This window comes from Capricornis sumatraensis, chromosome 8, assembly GCF_032405125.1.
Source record: "Capricornis sumatraensis isolate serow.1 chromosome 8, serow.2, whole genome shotgun sequence".
Taxonomy (NCBI): domain Eukaryota; kingdom Metazoa; phylum Chordata; class Mammalia; order Artiodactyla; family Bovidae; genus Capricornis; species Capricornis sumatraensis.
This window is the reverse complement of record NC_091076.1, coordinates 84677267-84697815: the sequence shown is the minus strand read 5'-3', so window position 1 is coordinate 84697815 and position 20549 is coordinate 84677267. Positions and strand designations below refer to the sequence as shown.

The 20549-nt window shown below is 61.6% G+C and overlaps 2 protein-coding genes across 4 annotated transcripts in view; both read left to right on the top strand.

Moving 5' to 3' along the window:
- Positions 1–1892: 1892 nt before the first annotated feature.
- Positions 1893–10529, top strand: DRG2 (developmentally regulated GTP binding protein 2). 3 transcript variants are annotated; one of them, XM_068977076.1, is made up of 13 exons: positions 1893–2016; positions 2731–2891; positions 4455–4544; positions 5047–5107; positions 5377–5467; positions 5982–6054; positions 6171–6261; positions 6393–6490; positions 6714–6790; positions 7763–7851; positions 8438–8496; positions 9551–9588; positions 9889–10529. In XM_068977076.1, exons 1-13 carry the CDS (start codon positions 1953–1955, stop codon positions 9926–9928), a joined length of 1032 nt encoding a protein of 343 aa, XP_068833177.1. In that variant the 5' UTR covers positions 1893–1952; the 3' UTR covers positions 9929–10529. The 3 variants fall into 3 exon arrangements, with proteins under 3 accessions (XP_068833177.1, XP_068833176.1, XP_068833178.1); XM_068977075.1 differs by having other exon boundaries at positions 9551–9604; XM_068977077.1 differs by lacking the exon at positions 1893–2016 and having other exon boundaries at positions 2765–2886; positions 9551–9604.
- A 5897-nt stretch (positions 10530–16426) lies between these two features.
- Positions 16427–20549, top strand: part of MYO15A (myosin XVA) — a 45647-nt gene continuing 41524 nt past the window's right edge. The window contains 1 exon segment of the mRNA XM_068979047.1: positions 16427–19954. Coding sequence (XP_068835148.1) covers positions 16427–19954 — 3528 coding nt within the window.

Sequence of the window (20549 nt, the reverse complement as noted above, 5' to 3'; positions counted from 1 at the left end):
CAAAGATTCCTCGGGTGATGTGAACATAAGAGGTTCCTAGTTGGCTTCCCAGGCTTGGGTCTGGAGGACCCAGACATTCCAAGCAGGAAAGGCTGGTTTGATCTTCAGGTTATATCCTGGGAGTGGCCTGATTCCACATTATTTATGAAGAAAGAGACCCTTTGGAGACTGCGAGTGAAGCAGACACAACAGCAGAGGTCCCAGGGTTCTTGGAAGATGAGTCACATTTCAGGACATTTCTGTGTCCCTGAGTATAAACCGATAGCACACCTCCGTGGGCACAAGTGTGGCACTGGGAGCCAGGAACTGCCTCTGGGGCAGAGACCCCCTCTCCATGGGCCAGGGCTCCACACCTGCCTGTACCTCTCAGTTCCCAAAGGCTCTCCCCTCCCATCCCCTGTGAACCTCATGGAGCCAAACATGTAGGTATTCTCCCCACAGTCTACCTGTTACCCTGCAGTCACTGGACGTCACATCTCAGCCCGGCTGTTAATAGCTTGAGCTGCTGGGTCAGGCACTTTACAGGGCTCGTATCGTGGCTTTGTCAGCAGCGGAGGAGAAGAGCAAGCTGGGCTTACAACACCCCTCTTCAGCCAAGAGCCTTGTGCATAATGGTGTTGGCAAACATGGGCTGAATCTGGGGAAGATGTAACACCACCAAGGAGACTCAACTGACAGTGGCTCTGGCATTCAAGGAGGACTTTTGAGCAAGCAGATTATTTCACTTTTACAACAACCATGTTATCCCTGTTTTTAGAGTGTAGAAGAGGTTAAGAAATTTAACCAAGCTCACAGTTAACCTGGAATTTGAACACAGCATGATTTCCAATATACTGCTCCCCACTCCCAACCTTGTATTAAAAACATACAGAAGGGAATTTCCTGGAGGTTCGGTGGTTAAGACTCTGCACTTCCACTGCATAGAGCCCAAGTTCAGTCCCTGGCTGGAGAACTAAGATCCTGCATGCCTTAAGGCCTGGCAAAAAAAAAAAAAAAGCATCCTCAGAGAGTTGTGTCTCTGTCTCCCCTCTTTGTCCCTGTGCAGACTCCCGGAAGAAAGGCCATGTAAGGACAGGGCAAGAAGGCAGCGGTCTGTAAGGCAGGAAAAGGGCCCTCACTAGAACCCAGCCATGTTGGCACCCTGACCTTGGACTTCCAACCATGGGGTCACAAATAGCCAGACACAACTGAACGACTGAACAACAACTGTAATATCTAACAGTCTATCCAAAGTCAAAATTTCCCCAGTTGTCCTCAGAATGTCTTCTCATAACTCCTTTTAAAAATTTCAACCAGAATCCAGGCAAAGTTCACACATTATATTTAACATCTTTTAATCTGGTACAATCCTTCCCCCATCCCGTCCACCTATATCACTGACAATTTTGAAGACAGCCCACTTGTCCTATAAAACGTACCACTTTCTAGTTTGTCCGATGTTTCCTCAAGTCTAAACTCAGATACAGCATTTTCAGGTAAGGATTGCACTTAGGAGATGCTGTCTCGACTGCATCCTATGAGGAGGTATCTGATTGGCAGGTAGGAAGGCGAAGTTGGGGACAGACGTTTAACCTCAACGCAAAAGAAGCCACTAGGCTTTCAGCTCGGCGCCTTTTCCTTACACCAGCAAAGCCGGCTGAGCTGGGGACCCGCAATGCGGAGTCCATCAGCTGAGGGTCCCTCTCTACCTCCCACGCCCCATTCCTGCCCTCCTTCGCCTGGCCCCGCCCCGCCGGCCGGGCTCCGCCCCGGTCCGGCCCATCGCGCTTCCCCAGCCCCCGCCAACCCAGGGGCCGGAACCAATATCGCTCCCCTCGACGTCTCCCGCCCGGACTCTGAATACCCGAGCTCCGTGGGCTTCCGGCGCACGCTGGTCGGCCGCAGCTGACGGTGCCACAGTTCGCGGGTCCGCTGCTGTGTCTCTGGCTGGTGCGCCCGGTTCAGCTGCCGCCATGGGAATCTTGGAGAAGATCTCCGAGATCGAGAAAGAGATCGCCCGCACGCAGAAGAATAAGGGTGAGGGCCGGCCCCCCGGGGCCTCTGCCGCCAGGGCTGCGGGCGGCGAGCAGGAGCCATCGGGGCCGGGCGGGATCAGGGCCGGACCACAGGGCCGAATGGAGAACCTCAGCTCTCGGAGCAGCGTCCGACTTGGATAGGCAGGGTCGAGATTCGAACCCGGGTCTCCTGGCGGCTGGGCCTGGGGAGTTAGCGCTCTGCCCTTTAGTGGGGGGCCGTCCAGGAGGAGACCCAACAGGTACATCCTTGCCGGCAGCCTGGAGCCGTTAGGTGGATGGAAGCGGTCCTGACTTGAGTCTGGTGGACCTGGGTTTGGGCCCGGTCTCCAAGCTTGGGAAGTCACCTCACAGTTCTTGGCTCTGCTGCACTGAGTCACACCTTGTAGGGCAGCTGGCTTCCTCGGCCGCTGCCTGATGAATACTGAAGGACTTCATCTTCCCAGCAACAGCAGAAAACAGCCCCAGAATGTCCCCAGGAGTGGTACCGCTAGGGCTGAGAACCCCTGACAGTGGGTCTCCAGGTCTCAGTAAGGAGCTTTTGTCCTAAGTGAAGTGAAAAGCCAAGGGCATTTTAACTGAGCGTGGTTTTCTTCTCTGATCTCTTTGACAACGATTGCTACCTGGCTCTGGGGCCTCCTGGCCAGCATTCAGAGCATATGGGTCCCTCCCAGCCCGCCCTGGACACTTACCTCCTGTCTTGTGTTGTGTCTTCTAGCCACCGAGTACCACCTTGGTCTGCTGAAGGCAAAACTTGCCAAGTATCGGGCCCAGCTCCTGGAGCCGTCCAAATCGTCCTCATCCAAAGGAGAGGGCTTTGATGTCATGAAGTCGGGCGATGCCCGTGTGGCACTGATCGGATTTCCCTCTGTGGGTAAGGTCAGTGATGGGCAGCGTGGGCCCCAGGAGGAAGGCAGCTTGTTTCCGCTCCCACCCGGATGCACCTCTTCCCTGCCTCTGAGTCGACTCCACAGACGGAGGAGAGTCAGCCTCTCCAGGGTCAGGCTGCACCCCTTTGTCAGCCCTGCGGGGGTGTTGTCACCTCCCAGTCAGAGAGGCTCTGCTGGCCTTGGCCTCGTTTACTGAGTGTGCACCACGTGCCAGGCACACTCTGTCCCTGCTCCCTCAGAGCCCCCTAGCTGGGAGGTGGGGGCCAGGAAAGCGGGAAGGGCAGGTTTGGGAGCCGGGGCAGCTGCTCTATGAGCAGGTGTTTGAACCCTGAGGAGCAGACCTTGAGGCGGAAGGCAGAGTAGGCTCACAGGCCCAGGTGGGGCCTGGGGCACAGCAGCAGTGGCAGGAGGGGAGGGGGGTGGCAGTGAGGCCTTGAACTGGCCGGGTGCGACCTCGGTGCCCAGCTGCCCCCAGGCAGGCGGCCAGTGAGCACAGCCAGGCTCCGACTCCTTGAACATTGCTGGGGACTCATTCATCTTACCCTTTTCCCTCAATCTCACTCTCCAATCTGTAAGGCATTCTCTCCCGGATGAGAAGCCCAGGCTGGAAGGGGCCACTCTAGTGACCAGGGGCTATGCTATTGGGGTCTGGGCCCTACTGGGAATCAGGGCCCTGAGCACAGGAGGGCCCAGACCACCCACTGCAGGGGTCAGACGGGTTCAGGGATGTCCCCCAGGTTGACCTCTGGCAACCATGACTCTCAGGGCTGCCTGTCTGCCCACACCTGTCTGCACCACCAGGTTTTTATCTTTCCTGAAGTTTCTAAGAGGCACCCTGTGTGGAGAATGTGTGACTGTGATTCTTTCACAAACCTCATTCTGGGGGCCTGAGGGTGTGTAAGTGAGCTGTGCCCGGCTTCCTGCTGACTAGGATGGGGCTGCCAGGCCAGGTTGCCCTCTTGGCACAGCCCACTGCTTTGCTGGCCTCTGGGCCGTAGCAGCCATCACTAGGGTCACCGTGCTCCCTGTTTTATTGCCTCCTTCATGAGGTTGGTATCAGGAGGAGGTCCAGGGTCCTCCAGCAGAGATGAGACTGAAGGTCAGGTCTCTCAGTCCACAGAATGGACTGGCTGCAGGGTCCATCCAGACCCTTTCCCACTCACCCTCCCCCATAGTCTGCTGTCTCAGGCTGGAGGATCCCTATCTCCTTACCCTCACTGGAGTAGCAGCTTTGTGCCATGGGGCTGTCACCCAGTTCAAGTCTGCCAGGCGCAGGAGGGTCTGAGGGTTCCGTGGAGCTGGGGATGGGCCCTGATACAGAGCGGGAACCCTCTTAGGAACCAGGTCCCTGTGTCCCTCACTCCAGACGAGCTTGAGGCCTTGGGCACAAAAGGGCTCTCTGATGCCCAACCCCCACTGGTCAGGGCCCAAGGTGACTTTTCCAGCTACTGTCATCACACCCCAGCCAGGGTGATTGAGGGGGGCACCCAGTGTGTGGGCTTCTCAAGGAGGCAGGGCACGACTCCCGCTGCAATGGCCTTCTCTCTCCTAGTCCACCTTCTTAAGTCTGATGACCTCCACCGCCAGCGAGGCTGCATCCTATGAATTCACAACCCTGACCTGCATCCCTGGGGTCATTGAAGTAAGTTGGGGTTTGCTGGGTCCCAGGAGGGAGGGTGAGCTTGTCTGGGGGAGGGGGTTGGTGGGGGGAGACTTTTGGCTAAGCTGCCCTGGCCTCAAGCATGGACACCTCTGGGGACTGGGGCTGCTGGGACCCCAGAGATGCCTGGCCCATCCTGCAGTCCAGGCTGGTTCCAAGGATCTGCCAGTGTGAAGCCCTCCCTGGTTCCCTGAGGCTGGCCAGCCAGGTCCTATTCTCCATGAAGCTTTGGAGCTCTGGGCAGCCGGGGTCCTGTAGCCTTGGACCTCCCACCTACCCCGTGAGGTGGTTTCTTTGAAGCGCTGTCACCACCAGCAGTGACTACTGTGGTTCCCTCCCAGGAGGCTTCCCCACTCTCAGGACATGGTCTGCGCTGGGCTGGCTGGGGTGGGACGAGGCTCAGACCTGGCCCTGGGGCCGATCCGGGTTCGGCCGGGCCCTTCCCAGCCTGCCGGCTCCACCTCACTCCTCTCCTGCTTCCTAGTACAAAGGCGCCAACATCCAGCTCCTGGATCTCCCTGGAATCATCGAAGGCGCAGCACAAGGTGGGGGCAGGAATGGGCAGTGGGGGTGGAGGCTCAGGCCTTGGTGGGGGCACAGTGGGGAGCACTACTCCTCCCCAGGTGCTGATGTCGGCTTCCTCCTAAAACTCACATCTCTATGAGTAGGACAGGGTTTAAGAGACATGCCTGCTCCAGGATGACAGGTGGCAGAGTCCATGTGGGTTTGTAAGGGGAGGAGTCTGGGCTCCCTGGGCCGGGGGTCCCACAGCCCTGCACTTGTCACTGTAACCAGTACCCCCCTTTCTGACCAGGGAAAGGCCGTGGCCGGCAGGTGATTGCTGTGGCCCGCACAGCTGATGTTGTCATCATGATGCTGGACGCCACCAAGGGCGAGGTTCAAAGGTCTGTGGTGGGGCAGGGCAGGCTGGCTTGCCCAGGGAAGCCCTGGGGTGAGTGGCGGGAGACTGGCTGCAGCTCTTGTGTCCCTGAACTCCTGGTGGGTGGTCCAGGGGCACTTGGCCCTGTTACACACGAGAGCAGGGGCAGGGTGGTCCACAGCTGCACCCAGTGTGAGTGGCGTCCTCAAGAGGCTTCTGTGTGGAGGCTGGGGCTATGCCATGCCGGCCTGGGTGTGCCGAGTGCTGCCCAGAACCCACCAGGAGCCCAGCCCCAAGCAGCAGAGCCTTGCTCACGCCCTGACCTGCGGCTGAGGGCACACCAGCCCGTCTCCCCTTGGGCTGGCCAGAGTGTCCGGGGCTCTTCCTTGTTGTCTCTGGTGGCTAGAAGCGATGTTCGGGAGCTGGTGGTGTGGGGGAGAGGGCTTGTCTTTGTCCAGATATGGGGTTGGGGGCTGACTGTGATGTGGAGGCAGTACAGCCTGCCCGGGATTCTTGTGAAGGCTGTGGGGCTCTACCAGGTCTCTGCTGGAAAAGGAGCTGGAGTCGGTGGGCATCCGCCTCAACAAGCACAAGCCCAACATCTACTTCAAGGTGAGGCCCATCACCTGTCACCTGGGTGCGAGCTGGGGGCTAGGCTGCCAGCACATGGGGTAGGGTGGGGCTGCAGCTGCCCCTCCATCAGTAGTGCCTCCTTCTCTCTCCTCCAGCCCAAGAAAGGAGGCGGGATCTCCTTCAACTCCACGGTTACGCTGACTCAGTGCTCAGAGAAGCTGGTGCAGTTGATCCTGCATGAGTACAGCATCCTCACCAGAAGGGCAGGAGGAGGGGGCGGGGGTGGGTGATGCAGACTACCTGTATGGGGCCTCCTGGTGGGGGTGGGGGGCGAGGGGCTGCTGATGCACAGGTCATCCTTAACCTGAGCCCCTCAGAGATCTTCAACGCTGAGGTGCTCTTCCGAGAAGACTGCTCCCCAGACGAGTTCATAGACGTGATTGTGGGCAACCGCGTGTACATGCCATGCTTGTATGTAAGTGGTGCCAGGCCCCCTGGGAGGAGGAACCCCCACCCCAGCTGACCTGGCAAGAGCAGGCACATCCAGCCAGACCCCTGAGTGCAGCCTGGTCTCTGGGGGCTGGACTTCAGGCCCCTTCTGCTGCACCCCCCTCCCCCTCCCCGAGGCAGCAAGGGGGTCTGGTCCTGCACAGCGCTGCTCCTCCCCTCCCCAGCCCCCTCTGCCTTTCCAACCCTAGGTCTATAACAAGATTGACCAGATCTCGATGGAAGAAGTGGACCGCCTGGCCCGGAAACCCGACAGCGTGGTCATCAGGTGAGGCTGAGCAGAGCCAATCTGTCTGGCCTCTGCGCAGCCCAAGGCAGAAGGCCGTCCTGGGGCTGCTCGTGACCTGGGCCAGGTCCCACGCTGACCAGGTTGGGACAGGGGGTGATTTGGGGTGAGCTCTGGTTCAGGAAACAGAAGGACTTCATCCACTGAGGTCCATGGTGAGAGTGGTTAGGGCTTCGTGGCTTAGCAGTTAACCAGGGAGCCCCAGGCTGCTGCTGAGGCCCTGGGAGACGTGGCTTCTGTCATCTCCACCAGAAGGGAAAGGTCCCAACATCCTCAGGTGGGGCTTCTCTGAGGGTTGAGTCCCGGGGGCCACCTACGCCCCGGCCTACCATGGCTGCAGAGGCCTTGCAGGGGCAGCCTGGCCTCATGCCCCGCCCCCCTTGCCGCACACTGACTCCACCCACATGCTCTGTAGCACCACAGTGAGGCTTGGCTCCTGAGGAGTTAAGACCTCGGGGACCAAGAAGGTGGTCTGGGCCCATGAGAGGACCGCTTCCTGGGCGTCCCCAGCATCCAGAGAGCAGCAGGCACGAGGGTCACTCCTCAGGACACCTGCTCCCCTCCTGCTGCCACACCTGGGCCGCCGGCCATCCTGATGTGCTCACTCTCACCTCAGGGGAGGGTGGGACTCCACTCAGGATGGTGCAGCCGCAGAGGACCAAGCCAAGGCCCACTCAGCCACTGAAACCCCTGCTGGGCTGCCGTGGGGGAGGGCTCTGTGCAGTCATCCTCTGCCCCCAGCTGCCCTGGCTGTCACAGGTGCCCTGGGCCCTCCAAGAGTGCCAGAGAGATGGCCGGGCTCTGTGGGCAGGAGCGTGATGGTGACGGGAGGCATGGCAGCTGAAGAGCCATCGGGCCCACCGGTGTGCTGCCCTCGAGGACCGTCAGGGCCGTACTAGCCTGGTGCCAGGAACCCCAGGGCCGCTCTGACCAACCCCTTCTTCCTCCCGGCAGTTGCGGCATGAAGCTGAACCTGGACTATCTGCTGGAGATGCTGTGGGAGTACCTGGCCCTGACCTGCATCTACACCAAGAAGAGAGGCCGTGAGTCTGGCGCAGCCGCCCTCTCCCTTTTGCTGACCCTGGCCTAGCAGGCTCTATGTGAGAGCCTCTCCTGTTTCCAAGCCAGCATCACCCTCTACCTGGGCCCTAGTGGCACAGGAAGCCAAGTTCCAGGGGCCGCTGAGGGGGAGACAGCCCAGCAGTGGCTTCCCCAGTGGTAACAGGCCCCACGTCCAAGCTTTAGGGAACCAGTAGCACAGGAGCCTCCCCCAAGTCCCACCCCTGAGCACGTGCCTTGCAGCTGAGTCTGGGCAGTTAGCATCGGCAGAGGGAGATGAGCTGCCCACATGGAGCTGGTCCAGTCCAGGTTCTCCTGCAGGTCCCCTTGGCCAGGGCTCTCACGGCTGACAGTCTTTCAGGGTTCTGCACCTGGACGGGGGTGTGTTTTGATTTTCTGTGTCGAGTCAAGGCTGTAGAGCCTGCCTGATCAGGACTCTTAGTGAGGGTATGCTAGAGAGTAGGGGGGCAGTTGGTGGAGAGTGGAAGGGCCCTTGTTCCCTGTAAAGAGAAGCCTTGTGGTATCGCACCCTGGTTCTGCTGACTCTCACCCACCCCCCAACCCGTGCAGAGAGGCCAGACTTCACGGATGCCATCATTCTCCGGAAAGGGGCTTCTGTGGAGCACGTGGTGAGTGAACCTGCCAGGGGTGGGGAGTGGGGAGCCCCTCCCGTCCCCTCGGGGTCCTGTCTGATGTCCTCTGGGCACTCGGCCAACCCTCAGCCACGTGCAGTCAGGCACTGGACTTGCATCCTACCACCCAGCTGCAGTCAGGCATGGAGCAGCGCCCACAGGTTGGGCGCGGGCTCGCTGCCTGGCGCAGGGACACCCGAGAAGCAGTGGTCGTCACCATCCTGTCACGCCAGAGCTGCTGGGTCCTCGGGGCCCTCCAGTCAGGAAAGCTGCCAGCCTGGGCAGTTCCGGGTGGTTCATTCCAAGTCATGTACCCCGAATGCTGGCCCTTCCACATGCCCCCTACCCCAGGGGGCTGAGTGCTTCCTGCACCCCATCACCAGGGAGAGTCTGTGCTGAACAAAGGAGCCCTGCTGCCTGCCAGAATTCGGTCCTTTGTGGTCTGCAAACTTCAGTCCCCCAATCCTGGAGCTAAACAGTCCCACACGGGGTGGGGACTGCAATGACCAGGGGCTGGGGCCGCAGCCTGTTAGGTGCCCTTGGGAGCTGGCCCTCATCGCTGCCCCCTGCATCTTTGCAAGGGGCACAAACCCCAGCCCTTTCAGGCCCCTGGCCACCAGCTCTAGAGGTTACGGGGCTTCAGCCATGCCAGGAAGGAAAGTGGAGAAGCTGGGAGCAGAAGGGTATTCCAGGCAGTGGGTGGCAGGTGCAGAGGCCCAGAGGCAGGAGTGACCACAGTGTGTGGGCTATGTGCTGCCAGCTGGCACGGAGAGTGCAGGGGCGAGGCTTGCTGCAGAGGGACCTGGGTCTCAGCCCAGGGAGGCCTGCCCTGCAGGGCCTCCCTCCCTCCTGGGACACTTGCCCATCTGAGGGAGCAGCTGTCAGGGCTGCCGCTCTGGCACAGGGGGCAGAGGGCCCCTTCCGCTAGGACCCAGGTCCTCCTGTGGCTGTGGCCCCACAGCCTACAGGTGCCCTGGAGGCAGGAAGCGGGAACATCCAAGTGGCTGTGAGCTGAGGCTTCATGAGGCTCACTGTCCCACTCTCCCTCTAGTGCCACCGCATCCACCGGTCACTCGCCAGCCAGTTCAAGTACGCGCTTGTGTGGGTAAGTTTCAGGGAGGGCGGCCCCATCCTCCCATGTAGGGACCAGGGTGTCCGTCAGCCCTGCTGTCCAGATGTACAGCACACATGCTGACCCAGACAGGACACGGGCCTCCTGCTTTGGGGTCCAGGGCGGTCTGACTCCTGGGAGTCCTGTTGTCGAAGCTGCACGGTTTGCCTGTGCTAGGACCCCCACTTTAGACCCCAGCATCGCCCCGCCCTCCCCTTGCAGCTCCGTCAGCCTCAGCTGGGTGCTTCAGAGGCTGACGAGCCCCTCCCCACCCCCAGGGCACCAGCACCAAGTACAGCCCGCAGCGGGTGGGCCTGACACACACCATGGAGCACGAGGACGTCATCCAGATTGTCAAGAAGTAGTGCCCCCACCCCACCCGTGGGATTCACTGGAGCCCAAACCAGCAAAATACACACCTACTCTGGGAAGGGGGCTCATGTCTGCTCTTTCCACATTTCTTCAGTGGGCAGATGATAAGGAACTCGCTGGGTGGAGGATGAGGTTGGGTGGACTGGGCCGGGGTATTTCCTGTGAGACGGGCCCCGGAGGGGTCCTGAATGTGGGTCCCTGGGCCTGTGCCCACTCCACTCCTTCTGGAGCAGAGGGAGGTGGTTGCCCCCCTGTGCTGGGGGCCTCTCAGCTCCTGCCTGCTTCTCTGGTTCTCAGGGAGGGTGCCGCCCCAGACGAACACCCATCCCTACCCCAAACCTGCCCAGGACTGCCCTGTGATGAAAACCAGAGATCTGGGGCTTTAAAAGCACAGTTCATGCCCCCTCATGGCCTGACCAGTCCAGAAGGGTCACCCCTTCTCAGGGCAGCCCCTGCCCAGCACAAAACCCAGGACCTAGCCTGGTTCATACCCCTAGGGTAGGGAGTTCGGAGTCAGGACACTGTTTTCTCTCCGAACCCCATTCCCTCCCCAAATCTTGGCTCTCCTTTCTGAAATAAAAAGGTAACCATGACTCTTGTTTACTAAGGACAATGTGTTAAGTTTTCAGAACTCAGGTGCCAGCTCTAGTCAGGGGCAGCAGTGAGCGGGTGGAGCCTGGGCTTGGGAGGAGCGGGGTAGAGGGGGAGTGGGGGCTGCTGCAGGGCTCTGCCCCAGGAGGGTGGCCAACACTCTGGGAGGCTCTGCAGTGAGAGCGGGTTGGCTCCTGTTGCTTCTGCAGGCAGGGTGGAGGGGCCCCTCCCTGGGATGGGGGGGATGGTAACAGACTTGAGGGGACAGCCCAGTGCTGGCTGGCAGATAGGGGCAGAACCACAGGGGGTCTGGGGAGGGGCTGGGGTGTGGAGCACGCCCACAGCTCTGCTCTCCCTACTGTTCTTGGCTCCTCTCAGCTGCTCAGTCTCCTTTCCAGTGACAAAACAGGAATAATGGACATTATTAAATATGCATGGGGCCCAGGCGGGCAGCGGGGTGGGCTGGGCTTCTCTCCCAGGCCAGCTTTTCCACCGGCAGCTGCACTCCTGGGGTCTGGCCACAGGAATCCCATCAGGTGGCATGCGGGCAGGGAGAGCGCCACAGGACCCAGGTAAGGTGACTTGGCCTGGGCCCTTGGGGTCTGCCCCCAGCCCTGGGTGCAGGGGTAGGGGGTGCAGTGGCTGAGCTGGGGCCTTGTCCTGACCCACTGTGAGGTCCATCTTGGCCTTGCTTTCTTCATCTGTGAGACGTGCGTGATGCTCAAGGCCTAGTACAGTTCTCTTGGTGACGGTGGGCTGCCCACCTCAGCCATGAGGTCCAAAGGGAGGGGTTCTGCCTTGGTGATGGTTGCCTCATATGTGGGGAAGGGCCCTAGGCTCACAGGGGTCACCTCCAGGCCTGTCTGTTCCCCAGTTGGGCTGGGGAAGGATGAGGATGAGGCCAGAGGTCTGGGTATCCCTGGACAGTGTCTGGTTGGGAGGCATGACTGGGGCTGTGGGCAGTGGCCCCCCACATCCCTTCCCATGGGTGGGCTTGTTTCCGGGGCAGTCTGGGTATCTGTGTTGGGTCCTGGGCCTCCTGGATCTGTGGTCAGCAGAGTTACGCTGTCTAGTCTGTGCGAGGCTAGGTCAGCATGACCTGGCCCTTCACAGATCCTTATGCTGGGGAGGTGTCCCTGGGGCTGGAGGAGCCTCAACACCCACCTAATCCTCCTCCATGACTCTCCACCTGGACCCACGGTCACCCCACACCTTCTGCTTCCCAGACCAGACTTGTCATCTCCCCACACCTCCCATTTCGCCTCGGGCCCCAGGCCAGCCCACACAGCCATCTCTAGGGCTGCCACTTGACCTGAGCATGTCCCCTACCAGAGCCAACCCAGGCCCAGCCACTGTCCCTGTGCCCTGTCGCCACACAGTGACCCAGAAGCTTTTGTCCAGGACAACTGCATAAGGAGCAGCTGCTGAGAGCACTACACTCTGCAGCCAGGGGTCCAAAGCTCCGAGACCAAACCTCCGTCTGTGGGGGAGGTGTGAGATCTGGGGCCCAGCACATAGCACAGCTCAGCACGCTTGGTCACTTCCACTTTCAGAACACAGATAGGCTTGCAGCACCCAGAGAGCTCAGAGCCTGGCCGTGTCCCCCGCTGTTGGAGGGCTCACAGTCCCACCCCAGCCCCCGGCCTCACTTGGCTCCCCTACCTGCCATCCTGGCTACTTCTCACTTGCACTCCCACCTCACTCCATCCCTCCTGCCACCTGGTCTCTGCACATGCTATTCTGTCTGCCTGAAAACTGTTCCCTCTTCCATCTGAACTGCTCAGATCTTGGGGAGCCCTCCAGGCTTCCCCTGCAGCATCCACCCCACCCCCACCCCCGCCACATCACAGCCTGGCCTCCACAGCTCTTCCCATGGCCGCAGTTCCCCCTTACTGGTGTGGCTTTCTGCTTAATGTCCGTATATCCCTGACGTTGGGAGCTGTGGGAGGGTGGAGGCTGTGCCTGGTTCTGCTCCACTTTGTGGCCTGTAGCCCTCACGGTGCCTGGCAGGTGGCAGGTGACATGTAAACAAATGAGACTTGTTCCCTGACAGCCACTCTTTGACTGTGGCCGAGGCTGGGGACCCCGAGAGAGAGGTGGGACCCTCAACAGCTAGAAAGGGGCCCCCCTTTGGAGACTACAGGGTGCCACCCCGCTCCCAGCTCCACATGAAATTTGAGGAAACTGAGGTGGGGAAAGGGGCCCAGGGATCCCTCCTGGAGCCACACCTCTGCCTACCCACGCTGGGTGTCCTTGGCAGCTTGGTGTGTGTTTGGGAGGCCCGCACTGGAGTGCAGCCATTGACTTGCCAGGCAGCAGGGACTCTCAGGTCCTTGGGCTCCAAAATCCACTGTCCAGATGAAGAGACTGACATTCAGAGAGGCAAGCCCAGCCATAGCAGAGCCCATGTTCTCAGAGAGGGACCCCCGGGATTCTGGGGGTGGCTCAGAGCTCTCGGTCGGTCCCATTCCCGTCTTGGGTCTGACACAGCGAGTCACGTGGACTCTTCCCTGGGCCCCTCAACTGTATGCAAGCATGGGCGCTGGGGCACTCTCCACTCCCGGGGCTGGGGGGAGCCTCCGTGTGATGAACACAGAGCCAGGCAGCCTACCATTAGTATCACAAATGCAATTCCTCCAGGCCACGGCTCCCATCTGCTCTGGGGAGGTGGCCTGGGTGACGCTGACGCAGGGTCTCCCCACACCTCCCTCTGGTCTCTGCCACTGGCTCCGGTCCCCAGCAGTGCAGCCCCAGGCTAGTGCCATCTTGCCAAGCTGTGACCTCAGCGCCACCCAGGCACCACTGACTGATGGCTGCTGTCAGCTCCGATCCGTGCAGTTCCTGCCAGCTCCCCGGACAGGGGATGGCCCAGACCTCCATGCACAGGGCTGACGTCCAGTCTCTCCCTGCTCTGCCCATAGGCTTCCTCGTCTGCTGGCAGCCTCCACTCTCCTGCCCGGTTCAGTGAGGAACCCTGGCAGGCACTCTCATCTCCACCTGCAAACACATCGGCATCCCCCACCTGTCCTCGGCACCGCCCCAGCCTTCCTCACGCGGTGGCTCTCACAGCAGCCTCTGCAGTGGCTGGAGGGACTCTGTGAAGACCACGGAGGTCCGATTCCACCCTTTCTCTGCTACAGCTCTGGCCAAGTGCTCACCCGTGACGTCCGAACCCACCCCCACCTCTGCCCCTCACTGTGCTCTGTTACCCTGGCTCTGCTGCTCCTCCAACACGTCGGGACCACTGTGCTTCCCCCCCCAGGCCTCCCTCCCTCCCCTCCTGCAGCTCTTAGCCCGGGTATCATTTCTGAGGCACCTCGCCCAGGCCCCTTTTGGTGCTGCCTCCCTGCGTTATTTCGACACCAATACTCACACCATCCGACTGCCTGTATCTTTCACTCACTCACCTTATTTGTTGCCAGTCCTCCTGCCCAGAATGTCAGCTCCTCGAGGGCAGGTTTCTGTTTTCTTAGCTGCATCCCCAGTGCTTAAACAGCACCTGGTGCAGGACAGGCTTCTAGCAAACACTTCTCAACCAGTGAATGAACAAGTCAGTGTTCGCTGTCCTGAGGGACTGGTGCCAGGCTGGGGAGGGGTCCAGGGGGTCCCTGAGCAGGGACAGGGCCTAGGCAACTCCCACCGGCACTGGGCCCTCGGCCCCAGAACTGGAAGGCCAGCTGAGTCCCTGCTTGCACCCAGTGTCTGGAGCTTCCCCCTGCCACATGCTACCCCAGGCACCCAGGAGCCCTGAGGCAAGGGTGACCTAGTAAGAAGGGTGACTCTGGACCACCAGACCTGGGTCGGAGCCTAATTCTGCCATCCCTAGCTGGTTGACCTTGAACAAGTCACTTCACCTCTCTGTTTCCTCATCTGGAGAGTGGAGTGGATGGTCCCCACCTACAGCCTGTCATAAGACCCTCATGGGAAAACAGTGGCCTGGGTCTCAGTTGGAAACCACCTCCGGGAGAAGCAGTGGGGGGTGGGGTATTGGCCCCTCTGGGTTTAGAGTGAACCCCTGCTCCATGTCCCCTCCAGTGGGCAGTAGCCACAGCCCAAAATGACGTCAGGGGAGACAGTACCAGAGGAGGTGATGGGGGTGGATGCCCCCTTGAGATCCCACCCTGTGGGGGCCCAGTTCCTGCGTGCCACCCCCCCGCCAGAAGCTGCCTGGCTGCTCTGGTTCCCACTCCCTGGGGGCACCAGCAGCCACTGGCCTAGCCCTCCACACCATCCCCTGAACTGCTGGGCACCAAAGGGCTCTTGGTGAGTCTTGAGGGAGGAAAAGCAGAGGCAGAGAAGGAAGCGAGGGGGCAGAGGGAGTGAGAGGAGGGGAGGATGGGGGTGCATCTGCTCACACACCCACCTCTTGGTTCCTCTCCTCTGAGAAGGGCCTCTCTGTCCCCATTTCATAGCTGAGCAAACTGAGGCTCCAAAGGGTCGGCAAGTGGTAGGCCCAGGACTAGAGCACCTCTGCCCCAGGGTCTTCTAAGGAAAACCTTTAGATAATCACAGAGTTGGCTGTGGGGCGCGAGGACTAAATGGAAGTCCAATGAGTGGAGAGCCTGACATTAGCTGGAGACCTGTCCTGGGCAGAGGTGGGCAAGGGGAGAGACAATACCCAGGCCTTGGGTCCCAGAGGTGCAGCCCCTAAATTCTCCCCCGGCCCCCTTCATCTAACAAGCTTTAGCCCCTGCCTCTCATACTGCAGGTTTTTTAAGTGGACTGGTCACTGGCCAGACAGTGGGCACATGGCTTGGGGTTAAGCGGCCACCCTGGAGGAATCAGCTGTACCTGGAGAGGGCAGGGACCTCAGGGCTGTCTCAGCAGCAGCAGAAACCAGGAGGAGCGGCAGGGCCAGGAAGGGGCCTGGGACATGGGCCACACGCATGGTGTCCCCAGTCAGGGATCCTGCCCAGCAGCTCCATCACATCTTGTTTCCTCCGTGTGAAGGAGACAGTGGGGTCATCACTCATTCCAGAGGAGGAAACAGGCCCAGAGAAGACAGAGGGCTCTCCCGAGACCACACAGCCCATTGGCAGCAGAGCTGGGGCCAGAGCCAGGCCCCACCCACCTCAGAGGTGCTTTTGCTCCTCTGCACCCCTTGGCCTGGCCAGGCAAGTGGCCTCATCAAGCCCCACTGGAACTGAGATACCCCCTTCTTGCCCTGCCTTCTGAGCCAGCAGCCTGGTTCTCCCCAATAAATTATTCACACTACTGAGAGCTGGCCAGCTCTGGTTACACTGACAGCAGTCCTGGGCACCTGCCTTGCCCACCCTCCCCGTCCCTTACACAGGACCTGGAGGGTCCCAGCTTCCCCTTCAGGGTTACTTGCTGGCCTTTAAATGTCTGGCTCTGGCTCAGGAGATGGGGCTCCATTTGTAGCCCGGAACAGACTTGCTGTGTGGTTTAGGGCAGGAGGCTCCCCATCTCTGGGGCCCAGTTGACCCAAGCACTCACTTCTGTGAGTGGGTCGGCAGAGGCTTGGGGAGGGCTCAACTGGGGTCAGCAAGGTTGTCCCTGTGGAGACTGTAAGGCCAAGTTGTCGCCCCAGCACGGGCCTCCCAGGCCTCCCTAACTTCCAGTAAACAGCACCCAGGCACTTTCCACCAGCCTCGAGGGTGAAACTCTAGGCGGAGCCTGGAGGAAATGAATTATGAATGTGCCCCCTTGAAATCCTGGTCCTGGCCAGAAGGAGCTTGGCTGAACCTTCCCAGGCCACAGGGCTGGTCCCAGCTGCTCTGAGTCAAAGGAGGCTGCATGTCCAGCCACAGGCAGGACACTCGGCAAGTCCCCGTGTCCCCAAGGTCCTGAGCTTGTGACACCAGACGATCTGGGAGGGAGCAGGTGACCACCATGGCAAAGGAAGATGAGGATGAGAAGAAAGCCAAGAAAGGGAAGAAGGGGAAGAAGGCTCCGGAGCCGGAGAAGCCCAAGCGGAGCCTGAAGGGGACGTCACGGCTGTTCATGGGATTTCGAGACCGCACGCCCAAGATCTCCAAGAAGGGCCAGTTCCGGAGCGCGTCAGCCTTCTTCTGGGGCCTCCACAAAGGCCCCCAGAAGACCAAACGCAAGAAGAAGGCGCGCACGGTGCTCAAATCCACGTCGAAGCTCATGACGCAGATGCGCGTCGGCAAGAAGAAGCGCGCCATGAAGGGCAAGAAGCCGTCTTTCATGGTGATCCGCTTCCCCGGACGGCGGGGCTACGGCCGCCTGCGCCCGCGTGCCCAGTCGCTCAGCAAAGCGTCCACGGCCATCAACTGGCTCACTAAGAAGTTCCTCATCAAGAAGGCCGAGGAGTCGGGCAGCACGCAGGCCTCGCTAGATGCCTGGCTGGACCGCTCGGGCTCCCGCGTGGGCTCGCGCAAGCTGCCCTTCCCGTCGGGCGCTGAGATCTTGAGGCCAGGGGGCCGCCTGCGCCGGTTCCCGCGCGCCCACAGCATCTACGCGTCGGGCGAGCCCGTGGGCTTCCTGCCCTTTGAGGACGAGGCCCCGTTCCGGCACTCGGGCTCCCGCAGGTCGCTGTACGGGCTTGAGGGCTTCCAGGACCTGGGCGAATACTACGACTACCACCGCGAGGGCGATGACTACTACGACCAGCAATCGCTGTACCGGTACGAGGAGGAGCAGGAGCCCCTCCAGGGCGCCTATGGCCCCCATGGCCCAGCCTGGCCGCCCTACGACTACGCGCACCGGTACGTGCCTGAGGACCCCTACGACTACTACGGCCCTGACTACTACAGCGGCTCCTTCTACCCCGACTACACCTTCGGCTACGGCTACGGCTACGACGACTACGAGCCCCCCTACGCGCCCCCGTCGGCGTTCGCGTCTCCCTACAGCTACTACGACGCCTACGCGGGGGAGGTGCACCCGCACAGCTACTACCCGGAGGCCTACGCCCCGCCCGAGGCGCTCTACCCGCCATATCCACCCTACGACCTGGCCTACGAGCTCCCGTATGCTGCGCCCCACCTGGATCCCTACGCGCAGCCCTACGGTGTCCCCTTCGCGGAAGGCACCTACGGTGGGGCCCAGGCAGTCTACCCCCCCGAAGGGCCCTATCTTCCACCGCAGCAGTCGGCCTTCGCATACCCGTGGGTGCCTCCGCCCATTCTGTCACCCCACAACCCATACGCCCACCCGATGGATGACATAGCGGAGCTGGAGGAGCCCGAGGAGGCGGGCAGCGAACAGCCGGCCACCTCCTTTCGCCTGCCCAGTGCCGCCTTCTTCGAGCAGCAGGGCATGGACAAGCCTGCTAGGTCCAAGCTGTCCCTCATCCGCAGGTTCCGCCTCTTCCCGCGGCCCCAAGTGAAGCTGTTCGGGAAGGAGAAGTTGGAGGTGCCCCTGCCGCCCTCCCTGGACATCCCTCTGCCCCTGGGGGATGCAGATGAAGACGAGGAAGAGGACGAAATGCCGCCGCTGCCCCCGGGCCCTTATGGCCACCCCTTCTGGGGCTTCCTCACGTCGCGCCAGCGCCACCTCCAGCGCGCCCTCTCGGCCTTCGGCGGCCCCCGGGGCCTGGGCTTCAGCCCTGACTTCAGCCGCCACGCACCACGCCCGGCTACCTCGCTGGCGCGGTTCCTCAAAAACACCCTGTCGGAAAAGGAGCCCATCCCGCGGCTCAGGGGCAGCCGGAAGGCCCAGGCGCGAGGCCCGGCGGTCAGGGAGGCAGCTTACAAGCGCTTCGGCTACAAACTGGCTGGCATGGACTCCGAGCGGCCCAGCACGCCCATCGTGCTGCGCAGGGCGCAAGCACGCGCGCGCAACAACAACAACTCCCACCGCCCTGCGACCCCGCCGCGCACCTCACGTCTGCGCCCCAGCCCCATCCCTGGCCCAGCGCCCACCCCAACCCTCGCCCCGCCCTTCGGCCTGGCCGCAGGCCTGCCCCCGGCCATCTCGCCCTGCAGCTCCCTCCGCCTGCACCCACCACCCTGGGCCGCCCCGGCTCACGTGCCCCTCGCACCCCAGGCCAGCTGGCGGGCCTTGGCAGAGGCCCCACCCCTGATCCCTGAGGGGCTCCCAGACCCACTGGCCTTCCCCGGACCCCGGCCATCCTTCAGGGGCTCTCGCCACCAGGGGGCTGCCTTCGGCTTCCCTGGACCCTCACCCCAACCCTCACTGAGGAGCCGGCCCGGTTTGGGCTACTGCTCGCCCCTGGGGCCCCTGTCCCCCCAGCCCTCCATCCGCGCCGTCCCCTTCCGGCCGCCCTTCTCGCCACCACCCCGCCGTCCCCACTCGCTGCGGGAGCCACCATCCCCATGCCAAGCCTCATCACGCCCTGGCGCACTCCACTCACCTTTGCTGGGCCCCCCGCGGCCGCCTTCACCGCCCCCTCTGCTGGGTTCCGGCCCGCGGCACCGCTCGCTCAACCTGCCCTCGCGCCTCCCGGGCACGTGGCGCCGCCTCAGTGAGCCGCCCACCAGGGCCGTAAAGCCCCGGCCCCGCCAGCCCTTCCTGCTATCTCAGGGCCCTGGGTCTTGGCATGCGGCTGCTGCTGCTCCTGAGCGCCCAGAGAGCCAAGGCGAGCCCGAGGACTCAGAAACACCCTGGACAGTGCCCCCGCTGGCCCCGAGCTGGGATGTGGACATGCCTGCCACCCAGCGCCCACCTTCACCCTGGCCCGGAGGCCCTGGCAGCCTCCGTGGCTTCTCCAGGCCACGCCCTGTGCCCTCGAGCTCCTTCCTCCAGCACGGGGGCCCAGTGCCCTCCCCTGCTCTCCAGGCTGAAGACCTAGCCTCTGACTCAACCCGCGTTTTCCTGGGAAGACACCAGGACCCGGGACCCGGACAGCTGACCGAATCAGCCAGCCCCAGCCCCAAGAAGCCTGAAGAAGAGGCCTGCCCAGGGGATGCCCAGACACCAACAGAGCCTGAGCCCCCAGCCCCAACACCCTCCAGGGATGTCCCCTCAGATCAGAAAGCACTGAGGCTCAGTCTCTCCAACCCGCTGGCTGCTTCTGACCAGATGAGAGCCACATGGCCACCATGGCGCCGGTGGGGGACACTGCCCAGTGCCCCAGCCCCCTTGACGCCCAAGGAGGCCCCAGGACCCCTGCCCAAGGCAGGTGAACGGTTCCAGGCAAGTCCTGGGCGTTTTGCAGTGGTCATGCCTCGTATACAGAAGCTGAGCTCCTTCCAGCGAGCTGGTCCTGCCCCTCTGCAGCCCCCTGTCCAGCAGACTCAGGAGCCAGAGCCCATCCCCAGGCCAAGAGCCTGGAGTCTGCTCTGGTCCCGCCTCTGGCTGCCTGTGGAGGCCCACCAACCCCAGCTGCAAGTACCCACCCGCCCCCTGTCCTGTCGCCTGGGCCCTGGAGCTGCTGGCCTGCCCCATGGGGGGCCCTTGGAAGAGGTTGGCACCAAAGGCTTGTGGAGCAAGGTATGGGGGCACAGGTCAGAGGGAGGGCTTGGGGTTCCTTCCTGGAAAACAGGGCAGGAGACATTCTCAGGACCTTGGAGAGCGGCTGCCTGCTTGGGCCTTGGTCTTCCCATCTGTAAGATGGAAAGAACAGCTTGGAAAGAACAGCCTCTTGGAGCTTCTGGAGGATTAAATGAGGGGCTGGATGCCCGGCACAGGCAAGCAGAGGACAGAGATGCCAGAAACTCCTTGCAGGTCATGTGGAGAAAGGGATCTTGTCCATCCTGGGCTTCAAGCAGCCCCGTCCTTGTCTGACCTGGATGGCACATCCACCCCCAGCTCCCTGCAGAGATCTTGGCTGAGCACAAAACTACAGACCCTGCCTACCACCCTGTTCCACCCCCATTCACATACATGCTCTTCCTCTTGCCAAACTGGGGTCTTTGCTCTCTTGGGGGCTCCTGCTTAAGGACAGTCTCCTGGGCTGCAGGGCATTGGACTGTCTGAATGTGAGGGCTTAGGACCCAGGCTTCCAGCCTCTTTACTGCACAGGGCAGGCAGGTACCAAGACCCAGGGGTCACACAGTGTTTCATGCTGAGCCAGGAGTCTGTCTGG